This window comes from Rhinolophus hipposideros (assembly GCF_964194185.1).
Source record: "Rhinolophus hipposideros genome assembly, chromosome: 1".
Taxonomy (NCBI): domain Eukaryota; kingdom Metazoa; phylum Chordata; class Mammalia; order Chiroptera; family Rhinolophidae; genus Rhinolophus; species Rhinolophus hipposideros.
The window spans coordinates 27,556,719-27,569,043 of record NC_138047.1 but is presented as its reverse complement, the minus strand read 5'-3'; the positions used below and the strand labels follow the sequence as shown (position 1 = coordinate 27,569,043).

The window sequence follows — 12,325 nt, the reverse complement described above, 5'->3', positions numbered from 1 at the left end:
TAAATGCATTTGTTTGTTTGGCATTGACTTCTAGTTTTCTGAGCATCCCTCCTCCTCTCTATCTGCCGCATATACAGGAATGAAAACTGGTATCTAATGTCAGTACTTGCCTAGCCTCATTGGGAAGACTTAGAAAGGTTGGCCTCTCAATTTCAAACCATTCTAAAGCTATAATCAAAATGTAAGCTGATTGTTTGGGGCTCAGAGGAGCAATTAGATGTCTCTGTTCTCAAACTTGAGGACATTGCACTTGATTTTTGAAAAATTTCACAGAATTTGCAGAATGTCTCATAGTCAATCTATAAGAAACGGTGTGATCACATAATGCCTTTCTCATTAACTATTTTGCATTTCCCTCCTTCAGCCCAACTCCCGACCATCAGCACAGAGTGGCAGGCACTCGGTGTCCGTGGAGGTGCAGATGCAGCGCCAGCGGCAGGAGGAGCGCGAGAGCTTCCAGCAGGCCCAGCGCCAGTACAGCTCCCTGCCCCGGTACGAGTGTTCACACCCTCCCCGTCCTTTAGCAAATCCCTCCTTCCAGAATTACACTGGCTTCTGCACCTCACACCAGGTGGTCAGAGAGGAACCGCAAGTGGGTGGTGGTGGGGGCACTGCTTAGCTTCGAGGCCACCTTACTCTGTGGCAAGCAGACTGGAAAGAAAGGTGTTTCAGGAGATACCAATGTTTTTACCCAAAAGCTCCCTAACGGAGAGCAAAGTGGCATGTCATAGGCGTACTGGGGCTTAGGGATTGGACCTAGAGTATAGCATTGGATCTGCTGCCCCCTGTGTAACCATGAACAAGACCGTTTCCTTATTGGAAAAATAACTCTTATTTTGCTTAGCTCATAGGGTAACTAGACTAACTGATACTTTGTACATCTAGAGCTTTGTGGAAGGATAGAGGTGAACGCTCCATGCTCCGTACTTAGGTAGGGTCCACACCTTCCTCTCTGGTTGTCCTGCCAGTCCCACGTTTGCTCTTCGTTGGTCCTCAGAGCATCTCAGAGTGCCCACCTCATTAGCTGACAGCCAAGAAAGAGGGTTTATCTGCTGGGCTCGTCACATGGAGGTACGTCTGTTCCGCGGTTGTCTGCCAAAGGCCTGAAAAGCGCTCAGGTGACTCAGCCCTACAGCATTCACTTGATGGCCACTTTTTCATCTCAGATTTCCTCCGTGCATAGTAAAGAATAAACGTTTTTAAAACATTCAGCTTTCCAAATTTCCCCAAATAAGTCACTCCTATAATCACAATTCCTACAGGCATTTGTTCTTCGATTTCAAAACGAGGTGACACAAACATTTTGGGTAGAAAAAAAATCCGCTTACCATGTTTCTATCAACTGTTTTGAATTTGAGCAGAACAACTTTTAGGGGGAGGGCAAATGCTTATCTGTGTAAACATAATTGACCAATATAAAAGTGATCTTGATTCAATTTCTAATAAAGATGAGTCCCTTTAAATGTTAAATAATCACTATAATAACCCTGAGGGACTTGACCACAGTGACACCTGTCCCCAAGGGAATGTTGATGTGAAAGAAAATCTATACCCAGATGAGGACCATTATTGTAGTAGCTTATTCATTCAGTTGTCCTTTTTCAGTTCATAAAGCTATATTTCCTTTGAGGAATAATTTTGTTTTTAAATAGAATTATTTTTTCTTTTAATAGGATAACAAACAGTTGTTTAGTCCTCTCTAGGTAAGCGTCATTGAAGTTTAGGTCTAGACAAGCCTTGGAGATCATCTTGTCTAATAACCAAACAGCTCAGAAAGATTGAGGAACTTTCCCTAAAGTTACACAGCTGGCAAGTAATTCTGCCAAAATTCAAACCCAAACCTGCCCATGCCCTTTATAATCATTATTTTATATGGCTTATTGCTACCAAGAACTTTTGTTCCCAGGTTTGGAATATTAACAGGTATAAGTGTGCTCTACTGCCCTGAGCATTTGGAAGGCGGCCACTGTATGAATCAACCCAATGCATCAACTGCTGAACACTTCAAGGATTATGCATAAAGCTTCTCTGTGAAGTCCCTTCTCCTAGCCTGCTGGCTTGCCTTCCATCAGACAGCTGAGTGTGATCATGTGGCTGAATTGCCATGCTGGGTGTGGCCCTGCTTTCACAGCCACACAAGTGGCCCAAGCTCATGTGAATGGCTCTGATGTGCTTTAGAAATATATTGTCTGTGTGAGCACCGGAATCTTAGTCTGTTTGCAAATTGTTTGGCTTCGTGTATTTTAGTTGTATTTGACAGTATTTATGAAAGATGGAGGAGAAATGTAATACAGTGTATATAAGAAGAGGACTGAGTTGGGAAATACACCAGACTAAGGAAGGGAAATAGGAAAGACGGTGGCAGGAGAGAGACTGTAGGGTCCCAGTCCTCGGGGAAAGGACAAAGATTGGTGCGGTGCTTCCACTGAATTTCTCCTGGTCACATTGCATAGTCGCTCAATGTTCCAAGTGGATTCTTTTGTCCTGGCATTCCTCTCCCCTTCTTCACTCTCTACCTCTCCTTTTCTACCATCTCCTTTCTGCTTCCCTTCGTTTCTCTCCCTCTCCTTCTAAAGCACCTGGTAGGAGTACCTGTATTTCCATGGAGAAGAAGGTTGCTGTTACTGGTATTGCTGCTGCCATTTCATATTTCCCTAAATAACTAAAATTTTCCCTCTGGGTAATTGTGATTCCCTTATTATTAGCCATTAGATTCTGTGTAGATATAACAAAAACAGAAACCCCCAAATGAAAGACTTGTGTTAAGTTTAGGCAAATGGGGCTGGTAGGCCTCTACGCCATGTTCTCTTCTGTTGGAGAATCATTTCTCAGTGTGAACCTTTGTGTGTGTGAAGAAGATTAGGAATGTGGAGCCTCATGCCCAGCTTGATTCCTAGCCGAGCGGCACCACTCAGCAGCAGGCTGAGTGCAGAAACCTGAAGGAAGGTAAAGAAATCAAACAGGAGGTCAGAGGGGGACTGCAGCAGCCTGCATGAGCTGGAGTCCAATCCAAGTTTCTGACATGTGATATTCTTCAAAGACACTTGACCTCTGCTTTTCAGATGTTGACAATTAGCAGAGTTTTGTCTAAACAAGTTGGTATGGCATTTAATACCAAAAAGATTTCACACACAAAAATAGTTCAGTTGCCAAGTGCAGTATAAAATAAAACAAATGGTCAAGACTTTGTATCAGTCTCACACTAGATAAGGTGGTTTGAATTAGAGGGATGTGTGTGAGCCAGAGTAGTTTGTAAATTCTGACTGTAATGAAGGATAACTATAGGCAGAATTCAAATTTCATTTTGAAAGGTCAATAAGAAACATTAGCCAGGTGGTAACACTAGTTCTGAAGGAAAGGGGACGTGAGTGGCCTCACACTTGATTCTCAATGAGACTGAGATTTCTATTTTTATTTTTTAAATTCCGAAGTTAGTTTTCTGTCTTCTTTTTCACTTTCTTTTTTAAAAATCTTTTTAATTCCTACATTGCTTCTTTTATTTAGTATCCAAAAGGCAGCTCTCAAACTAAGCCGAAGTATGTTTAGTCATAGTCACTGAAAGACTTACCCTGTTTCCCCGAAAATAAGACCTAGCCGGACAATCAGCTCTAATGCGTCTGTTGGAGCAAAAATTAATATAAGATCTGGTATTATTTTACTATGGTATAAGACTGGGTATAATATAATATAAGACCAGGTCTTATATTAATTTTTGCTCCAACAGACGCATTAGAGCTGATTGTCTGGCTAGGTCTTATTTTTGGGGAAACGCACTATTTAAGATCCTTTGTTAAGTATTTTTCTTTATTTTCTTCCCCTGCTCTCTCCCCATTTCCCCTTCATCTTTCCCCCTCCCTTGGTTTCATGCCCATTGGTGTCTCACTTCTTTGCGTTGCACGCCTCACTTCCTGGCTGTGTCCTCACACCCTGACATGGTCTCTACACCACACAAGGCCCATTTATTATGTCTCTGAGCTGCTTGTCAACTGGTCAGCCTTGGTCTTTACACCTTTCTTCATCCGTCTGTGTCATCCTCACCTCGGTGGCTAACTGGCTGCCCTCAGGCATTGGGTCTGCTACATGGTGATGGTCTTCAGAGCGCAGTGGAGGTGGTTGTGATCATTGAGACCGTTATTGCCAAACCAGGGTATGTGCTTTCAGTGGATTCAGAAATCTCCAGTGAGCTCAGTCCAAGACCAAACAATCCTGTGTGTTGGTTGTAAAGAAATTCAGTGGAAAGAGGTTGACATTTTCTTCCTACTGTTGTTACTTTGGCCTGTGCACAATCATGGGACCGTTGAAAGCGTCCTTGTCTCCTCAGCAGAACTGTTTGTGGACTTGCCCTCACTTAGTGAGGTTCTTCAGTGATTTTCTAGTGCCTTTCTCTCGTCCTTGTCTCAATGCAACCCATCTGACAAAGAAGATAAAGCTAATATGTTGTTTATTTTTCTTCTTCGGTTAGAAAGTTGCTCCCAAAACCCAAAGCCTCCACTTTGAAGGCAAAGTTACATTGCCTTCAGATTACTCCTACAGCATCCAATAGTCAACCGGTTACTCTGTGCCACATTTTTCTAAATATTTTACATGTGTTATTTTATTTATTGCTCCCTCACAACCCTATGAGGGTAGATACTATGCCTGTTTCCCAGATGAGGCAATTGGGCCCAGAGAGCATAACCCTCCAAGCATCACACAGCTGGCAAGTGGCAGACTCAGGATTCGAATCATTGTCTGCCTGATCCTAAGCCACTCTCCCACTATGCCTAGTGCCTGGGCAACTAGTTTTGTAGTGTAGGAAACTCATATTGTCTGCTGCTTTCTTGTGTTTCTCTGTGATTTGTCCATTTCTTGTCTTTTAATCAAGAACTATTGATACCACTAGCTTCCTTAACCAAGGAAACGTGTGTGTGTCTTGTGTGCATGGGCAGGTATGTGTGTGTGTGTGCGTGTGTGTGTGTGTGTGTGTGTGTTTGTTTACATGTATATATATCTAGGTGTATGTATGTACTTTCTCCACATATCTTACTTCAAACCTCAGGGACGTCTGTTTCCTTCTTTGTATTGTATACTGATTAATTTGAAGAAAAGTTTAGCTACAAGAAATTCTTTCTCCCGCATCATAATGTCCATTCCTAACACACCTTTCATGAATTCTCAGTGTGTTTAAGCTTAGAAAGACTCTATCTTCCTGGAATGTTTCAAAATTAAACTGATAGTACATGACTTCCATAGAGTGAAGCTTCAGGCTTTCCAGAGTTGGGGAGTGGGGTATGGAGAGGGTTAGTGGCTCTCGGCAGGCCAAGGATAAGAAGGAGGTGAAATGTCCACAGCCTGTTTCTGGTTATCTTTAAATTGATAAGTAACTCATGAAGGAATCCCACTTTTGTTGCTGTAATGTCAGTAACAAGTTCATTGTTTTAATTAAAGTTTCATGATTAATGTCAAAACCCTGGTTGCATGCTGGCACTTTCCATCATTTCTGTCTCTGGGCAGATTAATTTATGACTTTTTAAGTGAAGATAATCAGTACTTTAGGCAAATAAACTATTCCATCAAATGTAAGGATTCTTGCCTGGGCTGATTGTAGAAACAGTCTGACTCCCATTAAAAGAGAACCAGAGAGATATACCGTAGGCTGCTCGATTAATCATAGTCATAGCCAGAGATGGTGCTGGGCATTAGTTCATTTGCCTTATTAGAAATATCCCTGACTACATTTTAGGCCGTATGGAAAATGGGCAGATTTCATCCCAAACCATATTGAGGGCACTTCCGAATATAAAAAATGCGAATTGCTTCATTCCTATGGGAGACCCAATGACTGCACAGACCCTCTTTCCTCTGCAGGAGTCCTTTTGAACATTCCGTCATGTTGTGTGTGTTGATGCGAAAGGCTGAGCAATACATACTGTCGCCAAATGATGTTCTTATTGATAAATGGAGCAATATATTCTGTTTTATTACTCAATTCTCTCTACCTCTCTTCCATTTTCAAGGCTGAAAATTAGGGCATGTCTTCCTTTCTGGCACAAAATTGTTTTACTTTATCATAGCCAATCTTATTGTAAATTCATAACAGTATCTAGAGACTTGATGGTAAATTAAAGACGTTTCAAAACAATAATGTTTCCTGAAAGTGATGTGCAACTTTATTGCACAAGTGATAAGAATTTGAAATTTCTATATGACTCTGATTTATTCCCCTATCCTCTGGTGAGCAAAGTGAGTTTAGTAGGTTCTCTTGGCCTTTGGTGAGGGTTGACTGTGCAGGAAAATGGTGCTTCCTCTCCAGACGTCCAGGTTCTAAGTCTTCATGAGCTTGTATTCTGAGGAGTGGCAGTTGCTGACATATACAACTAGAAAGCTGGGCCTTGAAGGACTGCCTGTTGCATTTTTAATCCTAAAGGAGTCTAGACTTAAATCTTTCATGACTGCACTCATATTGTAACTCATTACATGTACTTCCTATTAGCTAGCGTCTCTGGCATTATGGTGGCAACTTGTGTAACTTATTTGTTTTGCTTGTTTAGAATTGAATTGTAACATTCCAAAGTGAGCAAGTATTGCTGGGGTAGAAGATGCCAAACCTCTAATCCTCTACACAACATCTTGCCAATGTGTCTAAATTACAGGAGATATATGTACTCTCCACAGAACAGATAGCACCTACCCAGACACAGAAGGAGGACTTTATTTCTGAGAGCTGACTCTGTTAGTTCTATCTCCTATTTAGCCCTTGATTGTTCACTTGTCTAAGACTTGAGCTTGCTGAGGGCAGTCATGTTTTCATCCTCCACGCCCCCATCACAGAATCTGGCACATGAGTAGATCTCAATAATATTTGTTGAAATATTGAAATGCGTATTGCCCCTCACCCCTTCCCCCCTTACTCCTTCCCTCCTCATTTTCTCTCTCCCCTTCTTCTTCTCTAGTCCTTGCACTGACCTGTGGACTTTGCTTTCTAGGCAAAGTAGGAAAAACGCCAGCTCTGTCTCCCAGGATTCTTGGGAGCAGAACTACTCACCTGGGGAAGGCTTCCAGAGTGCCAAGGAGAACCCCAGGTACTCCAGCTACCAAGGCTCCAGAAACGGATACCTGGGTGGGCACGGCTTTAATGCCAGGGTGATGCTGGAGACCCAGGAGCTCCTTCGCCAGGAACAAAGGCGTAAAGAGCAACAGATGAAGAAGCAGCCTCCTCCTCCCGAGGGGCTCAACAACTATGACTCATATAAGAAAGTCCAGGACCCCAGTTACACTCCTCCCAAGGGGCCCTTCCGACAGGACGTGCCCCCTTCCCCTTCTCAGGTTGCTAGGCTGAACAGACTCCAGACTCCTGAGAAAGGGAGGCCCTTCTATTCCTGAGCAAGAGAAGAGTGGATGCTTCGTGTCATGCAATAAAGGACATTTTCCTATGAAGACTTGTATTTTGGGAGTTTTTTGAAAAACCTCGAGGGTACCATGGAATATGTCTGTTGTTGGAATCAGTGCCTTTAAGCAGTATGGGCAAAGAAATGGAAGGCCTTAATGTCTTTGCCAATATGTCTCAAGTATTTTGTGGAAGGATTTTCCACCATCCGACAATCATCTGCTCGAAGCATTCATATGCTCTGCATCTCTCTGGAGAATTAGGAATTCTTGGCCCAACTCAGGAGAGATTCATGGCTTTGTGTTACAGCCCCATACAACTAGAGGTGACAGATTACCTTGAAGCTAAGGTAACGTTGATTGCTCTTTTTTCCCTTTAAGTTTTATGAGAAGATGTGAGGTGACGTCTCTGTCTCTGGTGGGGGAAAGAGGGTGACATACGCCAGAAATCGGGGCTTTCTGGTACTTCACAGCCCAGTCATTTATGGTTACTTTATAATCGGTATGGTTGTCCCTTTTCTTTCTCAGCTCCTTGTAACAGGAAAGTTCCTTCATGCTATTAAGAAGCTAAGCCATATTCCAACGCTGTCTGGTTGTCATGGGGGTCCTTTTGTAACTGCCTTATAACTCAACAGTACCAATAAAGTGATTGTTCTAGTCTGAGTTTATGAATACACTTGTTCAGTCATGTTCCTAATACATGTGTGGAGTCACCACAGCTCTGCCTAGGGAACGTGGGAAACGGAAGGGACCCCGGCCCGGGAAGGACTGGGCCTGCCCATCGGCCCTGTGTATATCGTGATGTGGGAGGTGGTTCTAAGAAAAGAATTCTCCCAGGATGAGCGTCTGGTCCAGTACATCCCTATAATTATTTTAATTAGTTTTTGATTGACAGGTTGGCAGGAAGGGCATAGAGTGGGACACAGATAAATCAGACAGTCGTTCAGGGATTCTAAAAACTCATCTGCTCTCTACCATTTATAAAATCAGTTGGGATTGACGTGTGTTTGGTGTATCCACGTGCTGTATCTCTGCCTGGCGATGCCATCCGTGCTCCTAAATAATTCTGCCATGAAACAGAAAAGACAAATAAGGAAAAAACCGTTGTACATCACAAAGAGAACACTGTAGTGTCCCCAAACAGTGGTAACAAAAGATGGTTCTCATGTCACTATTTTCATGTGCATGTGGGTCACGAGGACCTCGGTTGCTCCCATGTTTTCATCTGTTGGTCTCAACATCATGTGCTGTAAACCAGGGATGGGTTGCTAAAGTGCCTGCGAATCCCTACGTGAAAAAAAGCTTGAGACGAAAGCTCAGCATACCATGTATTAAGAAAAAAGAAAAGACAAAAAAAAAGACATATACTGATATGCCTATTTTTTTTTACTGACACATTGTATTTTTGTGTCCACTTGTTTTTAGAAATATGTGAAGTGTCCATACACGTATCTATGTCTCTTTTGCATTTCTGTGTAATGGTTCTATTTGTTTATAACGTGCGGCGATGTTTCAATGGCATTACCAATGTAAGCGTGGTGACCTTGAATGACAGTGGCTCTTTCTCACAGCCTTCCCTGAGCTGTGAGAAACAGCTTTTTCTGTACATATGAGACTTCTAATAAAAGGCATATTTCTTCCTGTTGTTTGTGGTATCTGTAGTATTCCTGTGGAAACTTTCCTAGCTGGGTTTCTGTGTTAAGTGTATTAGCAGATGTGTTTTTTTTCATATTTAGCAAAAGTTGAAAGTTTCCTCATATCTATCTGTGTGCAGAAACGGAAATGGGTGATTGATTGCTTATTTGAACACCTGAGGAGAGAGGGGACAGGAAAGAGAGAAGGACCTTCTTAATGAGTCCCCTGGAAAGCCCAGGCTGCCAAAAGAAGCCTGGGGAATTCTGAATTGAAGAAGTCAATGGCTAGAACAAAAGAAAAATTAGAAAAGCACATAGAATTTTTATTATTGCCCTTTTGACCCCTTTGGATCATTTCAGCAAGCCAAATGTTTTGATTGAGTCCTAGCCTTGTGTATAATGAACCCAGAGAAATGTCCAAATTCTAATCCACTTTCAATACTAACCTGGTTCTTATTTCCCAGATTGTGACATAAGGCTTTGCTAATTCTTTCAGGTGGACACTCATTAATATTTTTATGGTACTTTGATGGCATGAAGGGCAATGCATCCCAGGTATGTCTTGTGCACAGGTATAAGTGTGGTCCCCATCCAAAGGGCAAAGATTTGCAAAGACCTGTTGAAAATACCCTCTGTGCAGAGTGCCTGGCATCAGTTGGTTGTTGTAGCAGCCCTCATCCTGTCACTCAATCAAATTCTATCACTTCAGGATTCCTAATGAGAGGTGTATAGCAAGCCAAGGAAATATAATAACGTCTTTGGTTTCAGATATGCATGCAAGGTGTGGGAAAGTAAAAAAGGAAGATGGACAGATTTGTTAATTTTCTCACTGACCAGGAGGCCCATAGCAAATGCCAAAATTCAAAGGTTATTTATCTCAACTGACAGAAATGGAGCAGAGAGGTAATACTGAATGTCGTGGGGACCCAAATCACAAAAGGATTTGTAGATTAAAACTGACAATTTGAGCCTCTCTGAGAAGTAGGAACACCTATGGGTCAGCATAGAAGTGAGAATATGCGCTATGAAGCAATCTTGTCAAAATGAACTGACCTCTGGCTCCAGAACACTTCACAAGGACTTGCACGGATCACTGGAAGAGAGTGTCCATGGGAAGAGCCTGCACATCCATGGTGCTCTGCTCCAACCAGCAGAGTCACAAGGAGTCCCAGTCACAAAACAGGGGCAGGCAGCAACCCCAGGGGCCACACTCAGATGAGGATGGAAGTGGAGTAATTCAACTGTCCCTCAGCAAAGATGGTCCCCCTATTATCACCACTCTTAGTCCATTAAGACTATGTATAGCCTTATAAAGATTTATATATAAATATAAATTATAAAGATAATATTATGTGACACATCTATATTATATGTAATCTAAGCACCGCTGCCCAACCCCTGGGATCAGTTAGACTACTGACCGCTCAGAGGTCAAATCACTGACACCTGCCTGGGCTGTCCCACAAACAGGAAGGAGTGTGGGACCCTGGGCTGCTCAGGTTTTCTGCCAAGGAAGTCAAATCCATCACATCAGAGACAATAAACCACACGAATCTTCTGCCTCTCTGAGTGGGAAAAATTTGTTATATTGGAAACCCTTTCTGAAAAGGGACAGAAAATCGGAAACGGAGCTGACCACTTTGTCAATATTGTGCTTGGGGATTGTCCACCACCATGAGTCTGAAAATGAGGCCAAAGAAAGAGACCAGGGGTCACTGAGAATTCTCTGTCTATGTCATTGCCTGTGGTTTACCCGGATATGGTGGTCATCTTCTGGACTGCTCCCCTTCCTTCACTAGCTTTTTATTAGACAGTACATGTTTGTCACTGTGTGTGTGTGTGTGTGTGTGTGTATGTAGGGTTATATATATATCACCCTGGAGCCAGCGGTCAGTTCATCTATAGATATATAGATATCTATATCTATCTATCTATCTATCTATCTATCTATCTATCTATCTATCTATCTATCTATCTATATAACTATAACTATAACTATATAACTATAACTATCTATATATATAACTATCTATCTATACATATATATAACAGGCATCTATCTATCTATCTATCTATATTTCTATAGATAGATAAGATAGATAGATAGATAGATAGATAGATGCCTGTATATATATATATATATATATATATATATATATATATATATATATATACATGTATATGTATATATATATATATATATATAAAACAGGCATGTATCTATAATTCTATATGTCAGTTTGTTGTTGTTTTTCCCACGACGATTACTCTGTTGATGACACGTCAGGTAAGGAGATAATCTTCTTTTCTTACTTCAGAAACAGGATATCTTAATAAGGTAGCTAATAAGAACATTCACAGGTCAGAAAGTGAGAGTGACTGAGAAGCTTTAATGGAAAACTACCTTCAGCTCTGAGTAATGATTAGATCACAAGCCTGGTTGAATTAAATTGATTTTTTTTCTTTTTTTTTTTTTTTAATTTGTGGAGAATGAAGGTTGTAAATCTGAGCTTTTTTTTCTTTTTTTTTTAAACAAGAAACTGATATTTTACTTTAGATCTCATGGGGAAAAATGGGAGATTGTCACTGCACTTCACATGGAAGGAACTTATTTTCCATACATGTGTGCTTCCCTCCAAAACTCGTCATCTTTCTTGCCAGCGTTCATTTTCCATCCTCTTCCTTTTTCCCTCAGCTTTCATATCCCATTCAGCACAGTAAAAACCAATGGGTGTTCTTTATCTATAAACGTAGTTTCTTTCGGTTAAACCTTATCGTGTAGAATTTTTGATTTTGAAGCATTCCATTATGTGTCTTGTTGCTCAATCATCCTTTGCTAAGGAGGAAATCACCTTTCCTCACAAGTATTTCTTTTTTTCTTTCCTGAGTTCAGAGTTAAATGATCATGTTTTCCTCATTTCTAATTAGTTTAAAGCAAGTTATATGCACATTAGCCTGTCCCTCATCCGGTGGATTTATTCCATACTGGACACAGGAGAAAAGTGCAAGAAACAACAAGAAGCCCTCCCTCGGTGAGGTTGAACCATTGCTCCTCTTTCATCTTGAGCACTTCTTTGCTCACAGGATCAATTAAATGGGTGAAAAACACACTTTTCTGAATTGCTCAACTAACTGCTGAGTCACCTCACACTGTTGTTGGTTTACAAAAGCCATTTGGGGTTTGTTCCCAGACACTAAGGATGTCTCACGATGATCTGACTCTCCTGGGGTGTCACCAACCTTGGAGGATCAACTGCTAGAAGGTGGTGCTGGTGGCAGGAGCCTTCTGTCTCTGAGGCAAGATTGCTGCTTTGCTGGGAGACTCC

The 12,325-nt window shown here is 41.6% G+C and overlaps 1 protein-coding gene across 24 annotated transcripts in view; it reads left to right on the top strand.

Annotated features, from left to right (window-relative positions):
* The window catches only part of PARD3 (par-3 family cell polarity regulator), a 610,024-nt gene extending 601,014 nt beyond the window's left edge, over positions 1-9,010 (top strand). For all 24 annotated transcript variants that reach the window (XM_081059103.1, XM_081059088.1, XM_081059079.1 and 21 more), the window contains 2 exons: positions 365-492; positions 6,966-9,010. In XM_081059103.1, coding sequence (XP_080915229.1) covers positions 365-492; positions 6,966-7,362 — 525 coding nt within the window. In that variant the 3' untranslated portion in view covers positions 7,363-9,010. The remainder of the gene's footprint in view (positions 1-364; positions 493-6,965) is intronic.
* The last annotated feature ends 3,315 nt before the right edge of the window (positions 9,011-12,325 follow it).